The 21,120-nt window shown below is 41.0% G+C and overlaps 2 protein-coding genes across 2 annotated transcripts in view; one reads left to right on the forward strand and one right to left on the reverse strand.

Moving 5' to 3' along the window:
• Positions 1-8,490, forward strand: part of LOC119428562 (chloride anion exchanger-like) — a 94,919-nt gene extending 86,429 nt beyond the window's left edge. Inside the window, exons 13-20 of the mRNA XM_037696244.1 lie at positions 491-597; positions 2,517-2,586; positions 2,666-2,758; positions 2,849-2,944; positions 3,144-3,365; positions 6,722-6,776; positions 6,888-7,021; positions 8,320-8,490. Of these exons, the coding sequence (XP_037552172.1) occupies positions 491-597; positions 2,517-2,586; positions 2,666-2,758; positions 2,849-2,944; positions 3,144-3,365; positions 6,722-6,776; positions 6,888-7,021; positions 8,320-8,490 (948 nt within the window). The remainder of the gene's footprint in view (positions 1-490; positions 598-2,516; positions 2,587-2,665; positions 2,759-2,848; positions 2,945-3,143; positions 3,366-6,721; positions 6,777-6,887; positions 7,022-8,319) is intronic.
• Positions 8,491-11,503: 3,013 nt separating this feature from the next.
• On the reverse strand, positions 11,504-20,701 carry cbll1 (Cbl proto-oncogene-like 1, E3 ubiquitin protein ligase). Its single transcript, XM_037695810.1, has 6 exons — positions 20,656-20,701; positions 19,460-19,624; positions 17,192-17,298; positions 15,601-15,684; positions 15,449-15,522; positions 11,504-12,867 (listed from the first exon to the last, which is right to left on the reverse strand). The coding sequence occupies exons 1-6, from the start codon at positions 20,666-20,668 to the stop codon at positions 11,859-11,861; spliced, it is 1,452 nt and encodes a 483-aa protein (XP_037551738.1). The 5' UTR covers positions 20,669-20,701; the 3' UTR covers positions 11,504-11,858.
• Positions 20,702-21,120: the final 419 nt, after the last annotated feature.

The following is a 21,120-nucleotide window of genomic DNA, read 5'->3' on the forward strand; positions in this document are numbered from 1 at the left end:
CATGCATGTTAGGCTGATTGGTAACTCTAAATTGTCCCTAGGTGTGAGAGAGAGAGTGTGAATGGTTGTTTGTCTCGTTTGTCTCTGTGTGGCCATGTGATGGACTTGCGACCCGTCCAGGGTGTACCCTGCCCCTCGCACAGTGATTGCTGGACATGGGCACCGGCGACCCCCCGTGACCCAAAAATGGAATAAACGGGTAAAGATAATGGATGGATGGATGGATCTCAATGTAGGAATTGTAATTAAGATGTTTTAATGACACTAAGATAATATTTGACTTGTCTGCAGTCTGTTCTGGGGGCCTTGGTGATTGTCAACCTGAAGGGGATGCTGATGCAGTTCAGAGAAATACTGTACCTCTGGAGGAGAGACAAGCCAGAGTGTGTAGGTGTTCAGGAACCATTTCATGAGCAACAACATTTGAACCCGTCACTTTGTGATGTGTTTCGTGATGTCTCATTCTTACTGTTTGACTGGATGTTTGCAGGTGGTGTGGGTGGGAACGTGCCTGGGTGCCACTTTGTTGGGACTGGATCTTGGTCTGGCCTTGGGATTGGGCGTAGAGCTGCTCAGTGTCATCTTCAGGGTTCAATTGTAATGTAAAATTCATGACATTTACTGTAAAAAAAAGGCTAAATTAAAAATAAAGCTAATTTGTGGCTATATATATAAAAATACAGGACAACAATAAAACAGTCGCATCATTCTACACAGAAGACGGTTTGAGCATACAAAAATGCTCATAAAATTTTTGTAGTTCACGCTAACAACATTTTGAAAGTCTAATGAAAATATCAGGAATGTTTAAGATGTTTAATTTTATTCAGAGGCACTCTTGATATACCGTACATATTTCAGAAACTTGATCCATCCATGCACCATCATTAGCTAGACCTAAGGAGGTCTTCAGGACATAAGTCGTGACAGACATGTCAAGGGGGCATTCTCACCAGATGAACAAACTACCTCAATCAGCTCCTTTCGATGTGGAGGAGCAGAGACTACACTGAGTCTCACCCAGATAACTGAACTTCTTACACTATCTCTAAAGGAAAGCCCAGTTACCCTACAAGGAAAACTCATTTCAATCACCTGTATCTGCAATCTCCTTCTTTCGGTCTTTACCCAGTTTTTGACCATAGCTGAGGATAGGAACGTAAACCAGCCGGTAGAGAACTTTGTCTTGCAGCTCAGTTCCCTTTTTACCACAACAGACCAATAAAGAGTACGCAATATTTAAGAAGCTACAATGATCAGTCTGTTGATCCCATGGCCCAATCTTCTGTCACAAGTGAACAAATCCTCAAAACGTAAACTCCTCCACTTGAAGCAGCGCCTCATTCTTAACCCAGAGAGGGCGGTCCACAGAAACTTGATAGTTGTCATAATTTCTTGGAGGACAAAGTTATCAGGTGAATACTTTCTTGAGTCTATAAATTTAAAATCAAGTCAGCCCTGTGACAGCTTTTGTACACCACTCTACAGTTAATAGAAGGCATGCTATATTCAGTCTTCAAAACTCTGCTAATTATCACCCACTGCCAAAAGGCAAAGGCAGACAAGAATGTTTTTGCCTGCATACTATTACCCCTTTTCCATTAGTGACGGTACAGCACGGCTCTACTCGACTCAGCACGGTTCCGAGGCTTTTCCATGTGTGTAAAAAAAAAACTGTCTGTCTGTTAGCAAAATATCTCATACACTATAATGATTATTTTAATTACTTATGCAGAATGTAATCACTGGGTGTACATTTAACAATGATCACCTTCTGGACGAATTCAATTGAAGATGGTTGCCACAGCATATCAGTTTTATTCTAACAAAATCAAAATTAGCTCTAACTCAATAAATTTTATAGACTGAAATAAATTAAGCCCTGTGATGGACTGGAGACACCAGAGACCCCACAACCCAAAAAGGAAGAAGCGGGTAAAGATGATGGATGGATGGATGGATGAAATAAATGAATGTGATAGTAGCTGAGAGACATTTACAACACATTCTCTGAGCTTGAAATTGCACACAATATTTTTAAAGGTTTGATCAAAATGTTGACATTTTGAATATTTGTTGGGGATGACTCTCAATGAGAAATTTGATCTGCAATTTACAAGTGCCGAGTTCAAACACATACTTACACAACTTTTTGTCAAAGTCCATGTCAAAGAGTGAGCTAGCTCAACTCTTTCATTACCCCCTTACCTCACAAAATAGAAATGAAACATCATTCCCCCCCCCCCCCACACACACACACACACCTTGAAAAGTAAGAGTAGGACTACGACCTTTAGGGGGAGTACATCATTGTGACATGGTTACAAAACTAGGAATTGATCGGCACCCCCAACAGACCTTTAAGATGCTGTTGTCTATCCCGTTAATAGTATTTTGTGAAAATGAGTGCTGAACTTAAAATGAATGAGGTCACAAATTTCATTGTTTGCCATCATTATCTGTACTTTTCCTGAAGGTTAAGCTTTTATTTGTTCACACTTCCTGTCTCTCTTTAGCCCCCACTGTTCCATCTTAGCTAACATCCCTGGGACTGACTTCTACAGAAATCGCAAAGATTACCTGCACGTAAGTATGTTAAATGAAACTAAACATTTGATTACAATAAAAGCTGAATGGTTTCACGCCACCATGCATTCCTTCTCAGATGTTTGAACCAAAAGGGATAAAAATCTTCCGGGTACCTTCACCTATCTTCTTTGCCAATGTTGATTTCTTCAGGAAGAAGATGATAGAAGCTGTATGTATGACACTCCATATACATGCATATACAGTGGCAGTTTTATTTGTCTTGAAATAAATCAATGATGATGCTAAAACTGTGTTCCAGGTTGGGTTTAACCCCCTGAGGGTTTTGCAGAAGAGGAACAAGGCCATCAAAAAAATCAAAAAAATGTTGCAGGAAAAAGATCAGGATATTAAAGAGGTGGGACTTTTACAAAAACTATAGCGTCAAGCAAATGTAAAATACTAGACTAGTTGCCTTTTTGTCTGTCCGTCCTTATATAGATTACTTTAAATTTTTGTTCTTCTAAACATCTTGAGCACTTTCATTATAAAGTTATTATTTCAAACACTGTTTCATGAAACTCTTTCTCCTAATCTTCATTACATTTGCCAAACAGAAAGGAATAAGGGATTTGTTCTGCCAAACAACCGATAACTCTAAAGTGAACCTGGACGAGGTGGATCTGCCAACAGATCTCAAGGACCTTCCATTCCACATAAATTGGAATGCTGACCTTCCTTCTGAGATCAATGTTCCCAAAGTGGATCTCCACAGTATGATCCTGGATTTCTCTGCTGTCTCCTTCCTGGACATTTCCGGCATGAAGGGACTCAAAATGGTAAAAACAATCTTCAATATTTGTCATGCAGGATAGTGTTTAAAAATCTTTCAAAATAGGACCCCTTCAAAAAGTCAAATGCCATAAATTCACTAAAAGGAACCGCAACACAACAAACTGTTTTCTAGGTAGCAACACGTAATACAGCCCAGCACAGGTGTAGTACATAAGCTCTATCTATCTGTACTGTGGTCTTGTAACCCTGAGGCTGTGAGTTGGAGCCCAGGTTGTGCCAGGAATGGCATCCAGTGTAAAATAATTGCCATATATTTCATGCTTGCTGTGGCAACCCCTGTAGAAAGGAGCAGCTGAAAAAAAAGAACAACATGCGTAGTACATACCTGATACTTAGCGTAATGTTTAGCTCTATACCCAGATAGTGACCATAAACTGCAACTCCAAGACCAGAGGAAGTTTAACTGTTTATTTACAATAAGTGAATTAATAAACAGTATGATGTCAATCATCAGGGAGGGACTGGAACCCTGGAGACAAGGAACAAAGTTAGTAGGAGGCTTTAGATCCTTGGGGATAATTTGATGTCCAGTTAGTGTCTTACTGTTGGAGTCCAAGGTTATCACAGAGACAAAGGTCCAAATGTTTCCAGTAGCAAGGAACAAGGAAGTCCCAGAGAGGTTCATACATATGTGGGCAAGTAGTGGAAGCAAGGGATGGCTGTAGCGATCACGAGGAGGCTTAGAAGAAACCATTGAGGTCCAAGGCACAGGAGCCACACAGGAATCAGTGCTTTAACATGCAGGAGATAGAGGTTAGTTTTCCCATATCACAAGGACATATATAAGGCCAGGAACACAAGCTACCAGTAGGTAGATAATGCACCAGCGTCGGATAGATGTCATCTACTGCCATTTACACTTCTGAAGCTCATTATTGGAATGGTCCACAGGTGTGTGCTTGTTGATGTCATCTGGTGTAGAAAAGCTGCAGGAGAAAAACTGGAAATCCTACATTTAGTGGGTATATACCTGATATATATGTGATAAGTACCTAGTACATACGTGGTATCTGTATATGAATGTTTTGTTGCCCTGTACTTACGATACGTACCTAGTCCATGACAGGTTTGTACTTCCTGGTATGTACCCTGTAAACACGTTGTACGTATCTGGTAAGTACCAGACTGTTTAATATATCCACCGTTCTTCCTCTGCTTTGTTTACATCCGGGGACGGCATTACTGACTCAATATTCATTCAATGCCAAGACTGTCTGAAGTATACTTGTCATTGTTCAAATATAAACAATGACTCGTAATGGTTGGTACCGTAACATGACTGCTGATTTCATTCATTTATTTCAAATTATGCAGCAGACTTCTAATGCATATTTAGTAAGTTTTATTGTAGGTAATACGCATATACCAAAAATTTTAATCAAAAAACATTAAAAAATATTGCATATTTCAACAGCTAATACAACTTTTGGGGAAAAAATGCAAAAGTGTGAATATATCTAAAAGTTGTGCCTCATCTGGGTAGTCTCAAAAATTACTAGAACGAAGAGTCTGGGTGTGGGTTCCATCTCAGAAGAAAAACCCCAGCCAATTTACTGATCCAGAATGCAGCAGCCCGATTTTTAACCAGTACAGGCAAAAGAGAGCACATTACACCAGTTTTGGCCTCCCTGCACTGGTTACCGGTTCACTTTCGAATCCAGTTCAAAATACTCATGTATGTCTACAAATCACTGAAAAGTTTCGCCCCCCCTTATCTCTCTGATCTGCTACAACCGTATGTCCCACCATGTTCCCTGAGGTCAGCGGACCAGTTGCTCCTCACAGTTCCAGGATCTCGTCTTAAGCGCAGAGGTGACAGGGCCTTCTCTGTAGCAGGACCAAGACTCTGGAACGAGTTACCTCTGCTTGTCAGACTGGCCCCTCCCTCTCGGTTTTCAAGTCCCGTTTAAAAACTCACTACTATTCAGTAGCTTTCAACACAAGATGATCTGTGTTTTGAACCTGTATGCTCCACACTGGTTTGTCGTCATTATCTGCATCGTTTTTATGTCTATATTTCTGATTTACTTAATTTTGTATTTTGCTTTGTGTGTTACCTGTTGTTCTGTCTGTACAGCACTTTGGTTGGCCTTGTCGCTGTTTTAAGTGCTCTATAAATAAAATGGTATGGTATGGTTTAGGACCTTCTCAGATGGTGCCTAGATTGGACCGTTTTGAGATCAATTTAACCAAAACTTACATTGTACAACTGGATTACTGCATGCCACTTTAGGTGTAAAAGACAATAACCTTCTTGTATATGTCTCTCTGTGTGTGTTACCACTACTATGTTTCCATCTACCATAGTCAACAAAGAAATGTCAACAAGTAAGTAAGGACAGGTGCTATGTGTTGTCATCATTGTATGTTCCCTTACAAAGACGAAACTGGCTCTCTGCATTTAACCCATCACACATGAGATACACCCAAGTGGAGCAGTGGGCAACTATGTAAGCGCCCAAGGAGCAATTAGGGATTAGGTTTCTTGCTCAGGGACACCATGATGTGGGCATAGCAGGGAGTCAAACTGCAACTTTCTGGTCCCAGGTCAGCTGCCTCTACCTTTGAGCCAAGAAGGGGTGCTGGGTAGAGCAGCTGATTGGGGACCAGAAAGTCTCAGTTCAACTCCCAGCCATTCCCACATGTCGTTGTGTCTCTCAGCAAGAGACCTAATCCCCAGTTGCTACCCGGGCGCTTACATAGCTACCCACTGTTCCACTTTAGTGTATCTCAGGTGTGATGGGTTAAATGCAGAGAACTAATTTTGCCATTGTATGGGAACATACAATGATGACAATCTCAGACTTCCCTTCCCCCCTTCCCCTACACCATCTTGGCCCCAATAACAACAATAATATTTGTAGATTCTGTGCTAGTTTGATGCCGGAATAGCTGAGAGTGTTCCTGAACATATACCGGTACTTCAAGCGCTAACTCGTCTCTCAGGATTGCACAAAATCACACATAATGTTATTTAAAGGTCTGAAAAAAACTTTCCCTTCTCATAAAAAGATCTTGGTTTAAAAGTCTGACATGCGCAGTAGCGGGCTACAACAAATCCATTTCTAATGCTAGGATTTTAATTCTGATTATGACTGGACATGTTTAGCGGGCACCCATTAAGGCTTGTGGTTGGAAGATACTAAACCAGACCAGACGAGATGGGAGAAGAGATCAGATGTATAGAAATATTTTTAGGAATCTCTTCTTAGTCTTCAAAAGCTCTCCACGACAATTTATTTAAGACATTAAAGCATGCAAGCTCTGCTGATTTAAATTTACCACATTTTTAGACATTATCAATAAAGCAAATGTTGAGCTAACATTCTATTCTCCACAGGCACTCAAAGAGTTCATCCAAATTGAAGTGGATGTTTACATCGTTTCATGTGATGGTAAGTTAACCTTTTTTTATATGAACACTGTTTTTCTCTGTAGAAAGCACAACCCCAGTAAATGTGAGTGTTGCTGAAATATGGATGTAAACCATAGAGTTGTTGTTCCAGCCTTAATACTGGAGAAACTGCACGATTGTATGTTCTTCGATGATCAGATCGTGACCTCCATGTTCTTCCCAACCCTACATGATGCCATGCTGCAAGCACTTGAGAAAGACAAAGACGGAGGCAGAAGCTGGGAGGTAAAGAACTTGCTGGCTATATATAATAGAGTTTTTCACAGCAGCCATTGTGACGTGAAAAAAAGCAAGGCAGTTGTTTAAAATGGCTGCCGGTCCTTGGGAAGGTCTGTTTGTTAAACATGTTGGTGAACATAGAAAAATCTAGCAAAGTTTCAGTTGCACTATGGTTTCTAGATAAATATAAATGGTAAATGGACTGTACTAATATCTAATCAAGATACTCAAAGCTCTTTACAACACAATCTGTGCCTCATTTACCTCCAACACACTCATTCATACAGCACTCTACTAGACACAAAGGTCATCTGAATCTGCAGAAACTAATCAGAGCTTTAGATCACATGCAGATGAGGGTTCTCCAGGACCCTGTCGCTTTGTTGAAAAGATTTAGTCATTTACGTTGAAAGTCCAGTTGGTCAGATCCAAAACAGTAGTTTTCATTTTGGAAGATGCGTAAAAAAAGAAGCTGCTCCGATACACAGACTGAGAGCAAAAGAAGCAGGAGGAGAACAGGGAGCGGGGAGAAATGCATGCGCCTCATTAGAGAGCCAGTGATAAAAAAAGTACCTGTGACATATCCTACAATTACAAAAAGTTCAACAACACAATATTTAAGAAATCTGACATATGATTTTACCCCGTTCAAGGTTCTTTATTGTCATTCGCATCACATGTGGTACATGAGGTGCAATGAAATTGTGTACTCGAGGTCCCAGTTACATCCAAAAATAGCAAAAATATAAAGCATAAAAAAGAAACGGTATACAAGGATCTAAGATATACGCTAAACACTAATAATGTAAAATAATATGGTATATTAAACAGCAGCCCGAACATGAGTCTGTAGTGAGCAGATGGGTGTCGTCACATTAGCTTGTCGTTTTTATTTAGCTCAGCCAAAGTAAAGCAGGAAGTGACATCAAAGGGGAGCCCTTTGAAAATACAACTCCCTGGTTGTCCTTCGTTTATTGAACCAACTGAAATCTGACTTTTTTTTAACTCTGTAATATGATATCTTTCCAATAAGACGTTATTTATTATGAAAATTTGATGACACAGGCACTTTATTTTCATTATAATCTGTCAGGTGGTTCATGAGATACTTTGCTAACAGAGCTGACCATGTTGGAGAAATTTTCACTCACGACTGTTCACTGAAAAGAACCACGGACACACACGGCAGGTGAAGATAGATTTACATCCAACCTTTTTACTTCCGGACAAGAATGAAGTTCCTCGAACTTCCTTTTATTTTGATAGTCCCCGACTATCTACTGAAAGTCCCTTTGTGACTTCAGAACATGTTGAATAAGTTCAGCTCCTTACCCTCAGTGCATGTGGCTTGTTTCTGGACGTCCATCACCTCCCTCGACCCACCAGCAGACCTGGTCTCTTTAAATTCGGCAATTCAGCCAGAGGACATTAATTCTTCTCCGTGCACGGTTTCAGATCCAAGCCTGGCGGTTTGAGGTTACGTGTTGGGGCCGGCACTCGAAGGACCAAAATGTTGGAGAAATTTTCTCTTATACTGTTCACTCAAAAGAAGCGCACACACACACGGCAGGTGACTATTTACTGTACAGGTCCTTCTAAAAAAAATAGCATATTGTGATAAAGGTCATTATTTTCCATAATGTAATGATAAAAATGAAACTTTCATATATTTCAGATTCATTGCACACCAACTGAAATATTTCAGGTCTTTAATTGTTTTAATACTGATGATTATGGCATACAGCTCATGAAAACCCAAAATGCCTGTCCCAAAAAATTAGCATATTTCATCCCACCAATGAAAGACAAGTGTTTTTAATACAAAAAACGCCAACCTTCAAATATTCATGTTCAGTTATGCACTCAATACTTGGTCGGGAATCCTTTTGCATGAATGACTGCTTCAATGCAGCGTGGCATGGAGGCAATCAGCCTGTGGCACTGCTGAGGTGTTATGGATGCCCAGGATGCTTCGATAGCAGCCTTAAGCTCATCCAGAGTGTTGGGTCTTGCGTCTCTCAACTTTCTCTTCACAATATCCCACAGGTTCTCTATGGGGTTCAGGTCAGGAGAGTTGGCAGGCCAATTGAGCACAGTAATACCATGGTCAGTAAACCATTTACCAGTGGTTTTGGCACTGTGAGCAGGTGCCAGGTCGTGCTGAAAAATGAAATCTTCATCTCCATAAAGCTTTTCAGCAGATGGAAGCATGAAGTGCTCCAAAATCTCCTGATAGCTAGCTGCATTGACCCTGCCCTTGATAAAACACAGTGGACCAACACCAGCAGCTGACATGGCACCCCAGACCATCACTGACTGTGGGTGCTTCACACTGGACTTCTGGCATTTTGGCATTTCCTTCTCCCCAGTCTTCCTCCAGACTCTGGCACCTTGATTTCCGAATGACATGCAAAATTTGCTTTCATCCGAAAAAAGTACTTTGGACCACTGAGCAACAGTCCAGTGCTGCTTCTCTGTAGCCCAGGTCAGGCGCTTCTGCCGCTGTTTCTGGTTCAAAAGTGACTTGACCTGGGGAATGTGGCACCTGTAGCCCATTTCCTGCACACGCCTGTGCACGGTGGCTCTGGATGTTTCTACTCCAGACTCAGTCCACTGCTTCCGCAGGTCCCCCAAGGTCTGGAATCGGCCCTTCTCCACAATCCTCCTCAGGGTCCGGTCACCTCTTCTCGTTGTGCAGCGTTTTCTGCCACACTTTTCCCTTCCCACAGACTTCCCACTGAGGTGCCTTGATACAGCACTCTGGGAACAGCCTATTCGTTCAGCAATTTCTTTCTGTGTCTTACCCTCTTGCTTGAGGGTGTCAATGATGGCCTTCTGGACAGCAGTCAGGTCGGCAGTCTTACCCATGATTGCGGTTTTGAGTAATGAACAAGGCTGGGAGTTTTTAAAAGCCTCAGGAATCTTTTGCAGGTGTTTAGAGTTACGTCGTTGATTCAGATGGTTAGGTTAATAGATTGTTTAGAGAAACTTTTCATGATATGCTAATTTTTTGGGACAGGCATTTTGGGTTTTCATGAGCTGTATGCCATAATCATCAGTATTAAAACAATTAAAGACCTGAAATATTTCAGTTGGTGTGCAATGAATCTGAAATATATGAAAGTTTCATTTTTATCATTACATTATGGAAAATAATGACCTTTATCACAATATGCTAATTGTTTTGAGAAGGACCTGTATATCCAACCCTTTTACTTGCAAGGCCTCATTCAAGACAGATTACATAAATACATATGCATGGGACATGTCACAGAATGAGTGTAGAATAGTTTGCTGCAGACTTTTATACAGCCGCAGAGTCCAGCACGTGTTCCCTCATAAGACGCACAGACCTGATCCATGGCTGTCTGCAAGTCGGCCTCCAGGTGGAGAAAAGAAAATGTTTTGGGCATGTTCTCATGGCGTCAACACCAGTGAGGCACCGAGTCAGTGAGCTGGCCTTCAGGCCGAGACGAAATGTTTTGTGCACGTCTTACAGAAACATGTTCTCAGCCATGATATAATAAAAGTATTCACACCAAAATTCTCCAACAAAGTTGGCATAAAGTACGCTGGGGGAAATTTCAGCTACTAATTCACTAAACTGTCGCAGCGTTCTCTATTCAGCATCTGTAAAATTGACTGTTTTCGCCATTTGCATTTGCTAAAGCTGATTTTCTGTGGTAGCCGTCTTGAATGGGTTGACTAACGGTTTATCAGTTGTAGATGCACATCCTGTAATTACTTTAAGCAAGTTTCATCTGTTCAGCGATTCATGAGATATTTTGATTAATGACATGCGCTATGTCACATTTTGGCGGTGGGCAATATTGAAAGTATTACAAGTTCCACAGATATTAATTACAAGTAAAACGTCATGTGACTTATCATAAATTTAACACAATCCTCGTGCAACACATTTTTTGAATACTGTAAATTAACATTGATGTTTTACAATATTTTTGTTTCTTTTTACAGTTAAAATACACCAAACTGTAGAACGACTGCCTCTGGGAGGATCAGTTCACCAACAACTTTTCTGGAATAACAGCAAAGTGTCCAGTTTTAATCTTCTGTTCAAACTGCTTACTGTGTAATATTCTGCCTGTTTGTTGAAACTTTCAGGGTTTTTATTAAAGTGTCGTTACAGACCGTTCCACCTTGCAGTAGTTTTGATTTCTCTTAACATTTACGGGGGGAAAAATCAAGTTTCACAAAGTAACAAAATGTCTATTAGATTAAACCGTTTGATTGTGTTGCCTAAACGAGACGGTCAGTTTTCACGTTTACAGCGTCTGTAAAACTGAAAAAGCTGCATGCATCACTTTTCTTCCACATTACCATCTATCCCACAAAATGAAAATAAAATCAGTGGAAAAGCTCAACAGGCATCAATACTTTCAATACAACAAAACCCTTTTTTCATATACTTTACGTATTACAAACTAATTGAGTCCCTAAAAAAGTGAAGTCATAAATAAACACAAAACCCATTAAGTGTTTATTAGCTGGTATGATCTTGAATCGACAACCATATCATGAAAAACAAGAGAAATATGGCAATAAAAACCATAAAGAACTGGTAACATCATTTAATGGCGTGTGTGTGTGAAACATCAGCATCATCAACATACACACACACTCATCAAATGCTCATCAGACTCAGTAACATGTTCAGAGTCACTGAGGACAGCTAACTAAAATGTGCACCACATACAATTTATTCAGGGCCGTTTTATTATAAAAATCAAAGTCCTACATCCTGAAACCCTGAGGCTCTATCACATTATTCAATAAGTTTGATGAAAATGAAATGACACTTAATGTTTATCGAGTTAGCAGTTTACTGATAGTAAGGTCGATAATGACCCTGATCTGGATGATGTGGACCAGGCATCTGGCCCTGAGGAGGGGGACCCTGCATCCGTGGAGGTGGTGGCCCTCTTGGAGCAGGCCACATACCGGGACTAAGCCCTCCTGGTTGGCTAAATGGGGGGCTAAGAGTGCCCTGGTCCTCGGGGAACTGCTGCATGGAGGCGGGGTTATAGTGATGTGGTGGCGGGGCGTTAACAGGGGGTCCACTATGCTGTGGTGGAGGTCCTGGGGGTGGGTGGTTAATATAAGGGGGCATCTGACCTATGATGTGCCCTGGTGGGGGAGTGATAGGTGGGGGAGCTGTGGACATCGGGGGTGGAGGGGCCTGGTTGTACACCAAGTGTGGCGTCCTGGAGGCCTGAGCAAGATGCTGCATTGGGTGACTGATAGGAGGGGGAGGGGGAGGAGGGGGCCCAAAGTTATGCTGCGGTGGCCCCATCATGTGGTGAGAATGTGACACTACAGGAGGCTGGCCAGGATAGTCTCCAGGGTGGTGGTGGGGGGGCTGACTGGGACCCCCAGAGAGGGGGTCCCGTGTGGAGGAGTCATCCTGGATGGGTACGGTGATGAGATTGCTGTGTTTGCGAGTCGTTACCGTGGAGATACGGAAAGTCTCGGGCCCTAGAGCAGAAGGCGGTGGTGGGCCTTCGTGAGGGCTTGGCGGGGGCGGCTGACCGTATGGGTCGTGACTGCCGTGCTGGAGCGGGTTGGGGAGGTGGACATGATTTTTGGGTATGTGAGGCGGAGGCACGCGGAACCGCTCCGAGACTTCGGGCACGGGCGGCATGTGCACAGGATCCTGGCGGCCCATTGAGGACTTGGACGCCCTCATGTGGCGGTGGTTCACGTGGGCCTGGAGGTCCCGCTGGGACAGGTAGGTGCGCTTGCATCCCGACACGACGCTGCACATGTAGAGGGAACCTCGCTGGCACTGCTCAATGCGCTGAACGGGGTCTGTGCAGCTGTACAGAGAGAGACTGAACACGGACACAGAAGCTCAGTGACCAACAACTTCCTCCCAAAACACAAAACTACCGCAGTCATGTAGCAAATGTTGCCAGATCATTTAAGCTTTAAAACATTCTTTCCTTTAATAAAGCTTGATTGACTGTTTTAAAAACTTTGGATAATATGACATGAATTACACACAAAATAACACTCATTCTTGAACCTTCACATTTCAGTACATCTGGCCAAAGTCTGGACTTTTTTCAGAACATTTAGCTTAAAAAAATGAAAATGCATTTGTTTGTTTTTTTTAATGCATCTTTTGAGAATAAACAACTACAAAACTGCAACAGACACAGCCTACTGCTTTGTTTTTTAAAGTTTAAGAAAATGTAACATGTAAAAATATATTTTTTTGCATAGGCAAAGTACTTTTTGAACAGAATTTTAAAATTTTCATCATCCTATCATGTAAATCTTTTTTGCCATTACCGTACTTTCCGGTCTATAAGCCGCTACTTTTGTCACTGGCTTATACAATTCTGCAGTTAATTATTATTTTTTTTTGACAGGCTAACGAGCTTCCTGTCACCAAAAACATTTAGCTTCGTCACACCCGAGTGCTCACATAGCTGCCCAATACACGTCTCTCTTGGGGGGTGGGTCCTCGTGCCACACAGACAGAGTGAACCCCACAGGTCGTCATGACAACAACCTCCTCACTCATGGTACTCTGCTGAATGACCCAACACATAATGAACACATAAACTAACAAGAACAGACTAATCACTAAAAGAACAATGTTAAACAGCTAACAGAAACGATTAACAATGAACATTAATTTTACCCATGATCCCTCTCTGAGGCCATGTGACCGACAGTCAACCACAATGAACCAGTGAGGTAATGTCATTGAGTCACGAGGACTCACCTCCCCAAGAGAGATGTGTATTGATGAGACTACTTGTATAAATAAAAGGTTAAAAAAAATAAAAAATCAGAGCAATGAAATTAATGAACAGGTCACAGTCAACCCAGTGAAATGGGGAGGGGAGGACCCCCCCCCCCCACTCCCCGTGAGTCATATGACCTCTGTGGAGCAGGAGGTCAGCTTAATGAAGATAGTGATCAATCACTTCCTGGTAGCCTACTGTATTATTTTTAACCAGATGCGTTTCTGGCACTCTTCAGAAAAAAACATTTACTGTAGTATTTGTGTACATTACTGATATGTATTGTAGCATTCTGCTGTGGTTGACTGCCGGTCACATGGCCTCAGGGAGGGATTATGGGTAAAATTTATGTTCATTGTTAATCGTTTCAGTTAGCTGTTGATCATTGTTCTTTTAGTGGTTAGTCTGTTCCTGTTAGCCTAGTTTATGTTAGTTTGTGTTAGGTCATTCAGTAAACAGAAACAGTTTTCAGTTAAGGAAACATCTTGTATCTGTGACTTTCCTTCCCTCCATTGATTAGTGACATTATTTACATGAACGTTCCTACAAGAACCCTGCAGATGTTGGATGCTGTCTATCATGGTGCACTAAGATTCATAACTGGCTGTGATTATCGTACCCACCACTGCACCCAGTATTCACTGGTTAACTGGACATCATTAACTTCACGCAGACTCTCTCACTGGTACATTTTCATCTTTAAATCACTTCTTGGTCTGCTGCCTTCATACATCTCCTCCTACATGTCTCTGTGTGAGTGCAGCTACAGCGTGCGCTCTCAGGACATTATTGCCCGCAGTGTTCCCTCAGTGAGAACTGAACTTGGGCAAAGAGCCTTCTCCTACTCCGCTCCTGTTTCCTGGAATATCTTACAAAAAGACCTGAAGCTCTCGACCTTGACCTCTCCAAGTGGCTTTAAGAATCTGCTACGTTCATGTCAAGAACGAATGCAGACATGCTCCTGTTTTTAGTTTTCTACACCGCTTTACAATGTAGTTTTTTTTTTTTTTTAAACACCATTTTCTTTCGTTTATTCTTCTCAATTTGTATGCTTTCTTTTATGATTGTCTACTGTTGTCATCATTGTTTGTTAAAATCAGGTCTCTCTTGTAAATGAGTCTTTGAGGCTTAATGGGATTAACCTGTCTAAATAAAGGATGAATGAAAAACCATGAGTGAGGAGTCATGAAGACCTGCGAGGTTCACTCTGTGTTGAACAGGAAGTTAAAGTCTATTAAACACCATCTGGTGGTTGATTCTTGATCTACAAGAGCTGCACATGTCAGTAGCTGTGAGCTGCCACTCATAACGTGCACACCTGCAGCTTATACATGTACAAAACTGTTGATTTTTCTAAATTTAGTGTGCACGGCTTATATTCAGGTGCGCTCTATAGACTGCCAATCACTGTAGTTATGTTTTCTTTTTTTGAGTATTCATACACAGAATACTTCCACACTGTAAAACCATGTCTGCAAAAGTAGCAATTCCATGTTCCCCAGAATATTTACTGCAGTACTTAAATTTCTATAAAACAGTTCTACTGAGAGTGGGTCTTCTGACACGTCTAAATGATTTGAGAAGTTTGGAGTCCTGCCACAAAAATAAGAATCATAACAAACAAACTATTATATACAGAAATAGTAGAATCTCTTACCCAGGGCACATCTTCTCTCCTTTTTTCTCATGCAGCAGAGCGCAGTCGTAGCAAAAAACATGTTTGCAAGGAATCTAAAGAGGTATGGGTGCAAGAGTTAGACTGGAACACAGTCTTAGACGTACACTGAGAAAAGACGGCCAAGTACGTACCATCCGTCCGTACAGCTGGATAGGGAGGCCACATTTATCACAGAAGTGAACTGGTACCTCATCTCTTTCACCAACTAAATTTAACTACAAGAAAAGTAACAACGTTAAAATCACACATGCACTTACAAACAGATGTTTACATACAAAGTATAAAAACAGACACAGAACACCCCCCAACACTAAACCAGACTAAACCTTTCCTGTTTTTTACCTGTTGGGATTCTATAAATTATTTAGTTTTGCTTAATTTGACAAATAATGACAGAATGTTTGAGAACTTTTCATAACTTTTAGTTTTAGTTACCAGGCTGGTTGACCTGATTTCACCAAAGCAGCCTTCAGACAAGTTTTTCATTTCAGAAGTAAAATAAATAAAGAAGACAAATATAACTTTCATTCATTATGTATGTACCGTACTACACAAAAATCCTATTTAAATACATACTTCTATACGAATACAAAATACTTCACAATTGTTGTCCTCTAAGCATTTTCTTCCTTAAAGACAAATGAATGAATAAATAATCGCTCTCGGATGCAATAGCACTTAAGTGACAAAAACTAATTTTTAGACTGAGTTAAAAACATCTAAAGACAAAAGTTTTCACAAAAACACTAATTTAAATTTTATTACTTAAAGTTATTGTATAAAAATATTAACTATTAAAAAAACATGTGTTTTTTTTCTCCCAGAACTGTTTTAATCAAGAACAGCAAGCCGTCATCACGAGTGGTGAGCAGTTTTTCACAGTTCAGCATCAATCCATCAAATAAATACAGAACAACTCAAGTGTTGCAACGTGGCGCTGATCCGGTACTTTGGACTTTAAACAAGTTTTACATAGGAAAGAGCAACGCGACGCGTTTTATCAGCAATCTGAAAAATATTAACGACAAATCAAATAACAGATTTTTGTTTTCTGATGTGAATTAGCTGATCGCATGTTTAAAACCCTGGATGGACAAGTGCAACAGAGGTGGGGGGTCCACCACACCACAGAGGTGGGGGGTCCACCACACCACAGAGGTGGGGGTCCACCACACCAGACGGGACCCAAGATGCAGCTCAACACATCGGTGTTTGTAATTCATGCTAGTGCAAGTCAAGTCGCTGACAGCAGCGAGGTAATATGGGAAAAAGGAAATGTGAGAAGTGATAAAGTTGCATGACTAAATTATCTACTATTATTGGGCCGGACTAGTGAAGCAGTATAGTTTAACTTTATTTGTTGCATTTGTTTAAGTGCCAGCCAGGCTGCAGGTTAGCAAATTATTTTACCACCTGACGGCAGATTAAGCTACAATTGGAGCTTGGTTGAATTTAATTTCCAGGCCTGCTGACAGCTTCAACACACACATGGGGCCTTCCCTTTCTAACAATGAAGACGCGAGAAACAGCTTTTATTGTAGGTACAAGCCAGGGGGTCCAAACAAACAAAACAATAAGAGGTCAAGAACCAGTGATGTAGCACATGTGCGTCCAATCATTTGTTACTTAGTTGATGAACTTGTCAATAGAATACTTGACTAAATTATAGCTGCAGTTCTAATGAATATTGTTTGCAAAGCTGCCGAGCTCCACAAGTCTTACCTTATAGTCCCAAAACAGTGGCTGGGGAAACCTCCTCTGAGCTGCAAATACATCTCCAGCTTTTGTGCCACAATCAAACCTGTCCTCTTGCTTGAAATTAAATTTATCTGTAACATACAAGAGAAAAGAGGATTACTGATACAGGGCTGAAAACTGAAGAAAAAATATCTAATTGATACCGTTTTGTTTTGTGTCAAATAAAAGTAAAAAAATAATCAGACTACGTACAGAAAACATTTTTAACATCTGACAATAATAAATGGACTGTACTTATATAGCACCCTTCTATGTTAAAGATACTCAAAGTGCTTTACAACATGTGAGTCCTCATTTTAACCATTCTACTAGACTATATCTGTACAAAGATAATCTGAATCAGTAGAGACTAATCAGAGCTTTAGATCACGTTCATACACCTATAGGACACACATCAGAGACGATGAGGGGTTCAGTGTCTTGCTCAGGGACACTTCAGCATGTGATTGCTGGTGGAATCAAACCCCCAACTTGACCATTGGAGGACGACTGCTGTAACCACTCAGCCGCAGCTGCACCAATAATAATATAATAATAATCTAACAATATAGGTTAATGCAAAACATGTAAAGGCATCCAAATTCAAAGTGTGAATTATAAAACACTCCAAATTCATTCTAACCCGACTAAAATATAAAATGACCAAACAATTTTACATAAAAAATAAATTTGACATTGTTTGACAGATTTTCCACTAATGAATGCAGAGAAAGCTGTTGAACATAAAGCCACTTTGCCACTGATAAGTGCGACTCCACTTGGCTCTCGTCTCATCGGTTCTCCTCAAGTGGCGATGATTTGCCACAGTGACCCGTTTCCCCGCTCTGTGAGCAGGATCGCAACATTGTGTTAGGGCCACTCCACCCACTGTGGTCCATCATCGCCCTGTAACCGGACTTCACTTTTTTGCTTATCCCGGCACTGCTCATAAGTCTGGGTGTAGCCACGCTGCGCCATCATCTCTAACGTAGCTCGATAAATGCGCTCATTTCTTGTGGCGCCAATAAAGTTAGGAAGGTCTGCACCTCATCATTGGTACACGGCACCATTTTTGGAGCTTCTATACCAGAAACTAGCAAACACGTGCACTCAACACAATCAGAGAGGAAGTAGAGGTTCAGACGTAGTTTGTAGTTTTGTTGGGTGGGTCATCCAGTGACGTAGCTCCACTGGCCGATCATCGGCTGCTTACGCCAAAATCGTCACCTCGGAGCAGTTTGCTTGTTGGAACCATGAACAAGATGGTCCCATACACTGGGCTGAGTGGTGGTGGGTACTGGCAGTGGGCAGGCCCTGAACTGGTGCGGTGTGGAACTGATGAGAGTAGAAATTATGGCAAAGTGCCATAAATGCCACTGGGAGCACATCTACCTCATAATTCAGACACTTCACGTTTCAAACAGTTGAGTGAATTTTGAGAAGCAATGCAGGCTAGATATTAAATGATGAAAAAATAACTAACTGATTTATATAGTGGCAAACAAATGGCTATAAATGATCATAAACTGTTATGTTTAAATTAATTAATATGTTACATATATCGATTTAATACTCGTCATTTCTGTCCTTTGTAGCCTCGAACACAAATCAGCATAAAATTATACTTGTGGGGTGCACAGAAAAGCAGCTAAATAATTTATATTTAGGGTTTTCTTTAGTTTATTTAGAAAAATAAATAACTGGGAATATAAAATTGTTCATTTACATCCAACTATCCTTTATATTTACTCGCGTCTTCCTTTTCGGGTCATGGGGGTCACTGGTGTCCATGTCTAGCTATAAATGTGTAAGAGGCAGGGTACACGCTGGACAGGTCTCCAGTCCATCACAGGGACACATGGAGACAAACGAGACAAACAACCATTCACTCTCACCTAGGGACAATTCAGTTACCAGTCAGCCTAACATGCAGGTTTTTGGTCTGTGGGAGGAAACCGGAGTACTCGCATGCACAGAGAGAACATGCAAACTCCACTTAGAAAGGCCCCCGGCTGGGATTTGAACCGAGGCAACCTGCTTGCTGAAAAGCAGCAGCTCTACCAACTGAGCCACCGTGCTGCTAGTTCATTTCCAAACTTTGAAGTAGTCCTAGAGAAATGTGACCTTGTGTTTTGAGAGACACTTCACAGAAACAACAGTTTCTATAGCGTCAGCAGAGTCCTGCTGCGTGGCGTCACGTGTTCGACGCTACTCCAAGTAGATGCTAGTAGGCATGTTGTGCAGCGTGCCTACCATCTTCTCCAGGTTCACTTTTACACGGCCTGCTGGTGGGTCTCTGAACACGCTGCTGGGGTTTACTCCTTAGGGGCGGCTTCGAGATGAGTTTGATGGGGATTCGTCTGCGAACATCCAGTCCACCCAAACTCCCAGAGCCATCACTTCCTTGAAGATCATTGTCTGTTGAACAGCAAAACAACTTTATGGCATTACTTGACTAAAGGGAAGAGCAAAATCAATACAGTAATTAAAAAGCCAAGCGATCTTGGGACGGAATGCATTTCACTCGCCACCTTTCATGCAGTGTTCAACTAAAACCAGTGCTGAGAAATTAAAAGGTCGTGGCCATTTTGGTCAAACCTTAAAAATAATATAGACAATCTCATGCAACATGACGAGATATCACGCTCAGAGTATGTGTTGAGAACGACTCTCAGTTACTACCACTACACTTTAGCAGGATAGACACAAAACTTACTGAATAATTTGTTGTTGTTGTTTTAAAGTCAGGTAACTGCGGTGGTTATCTTAAAGTGTGCTGGCTCTGAATGATGAGATGTAAATGCCCATTCAGAATGTGGTTCATAAATAGGTTTTGCTAACAGAGAAACAAGCACATCGGGTGCAAAAACACTGTCGTCCACCTTTACCTTTCCTGTGGCGGCCGATACATGCTGCTGCGCATTTGTGATTAATGTCAACAACATGAAAATAAATAAATAAATTAGGATGGACTACTGAAAATTACTTTATAAGGTCTGTAGATATTCACCTCAGTTAACAGGCTGTGGGAAAACAGAGGTCTAAAGTCTTCCTAAAACAGCCCGATTAGCATTATGCTAATAACCGTAACATTGACGATTCAACTCAATTATATTATTATTAGCACGTAATATCAAATCACTTATGATTGGCATAGTCATCGAATAAACTTCCGAGCAGTGTTACAAACACTGACTCAAACTCAAATTAATGTAAACCTTAGTTCAGAGTTAACTTTTGATGCACCAAATGTGTTTAGCACTAATCCTGCGCTAGCCTAAACCGCGCGAGCTCCAGTGGTGCATTTATAACTTATCGTAGCGAAAATGTATTCCGAGAGAATTATCCATGTTTATCTAAACAACTGCTACATCCATGATGGCACAGAGTAAAAAAGAAAAGACATAAAAAACTTTGTTAACTGCGGCCCTACTTAGCCTTTAGCTTACCGCTTTGGTCCATGATCCAACGAGTGAACGCAATGCACTGTGGGAAAAGGCCGACCAAATAGGAGGGGAGGAAAGACGCGTGTTGCCAGATAAGAAGGAAATGGAAAAAACTTTATTTGACCTTTTAAAAATCTACTACTAGTACTACTACACTTGATCTTAGCCTAAATTCTTTTTTTAAATAACTATTTATTATAAGCGTACATAACAACCCTAACACTGCTGTATACAGGCAATAATTATTGTATATCTGGCAACACAGTGAATAATAATAATAATAATACTTTATTTATAAAGCCCTTTAAAACAACCACAGCTGCCACAAAGTGCTGTACATATAAAATCAAGAACATTTAAACACATAAAAACAGTTGTTAAAACATTAAGATCAATAAAAGTAATAAAAACAGTGCAGATCAAATTCAGTGTGTGCTAAAAGCCAGGGAGTAAAAATGTGTTTTTAAA

Source organism: Nematolebias whitei, chromosome 22 (assembly GCF_014905685.2).
Source record: "Nematolebias whitei isolate Nwh7 chromosome 22, NemWhi1, whole genome shotgun sequence".
NCBI classification, from domain to species: domain Eukaryota; kingdom Metazoa; phylum Chordata; class Actinopteri; order Cyprinodontiformes; family Rivulidae; genus Nematolebias; species Nematolebias whitei.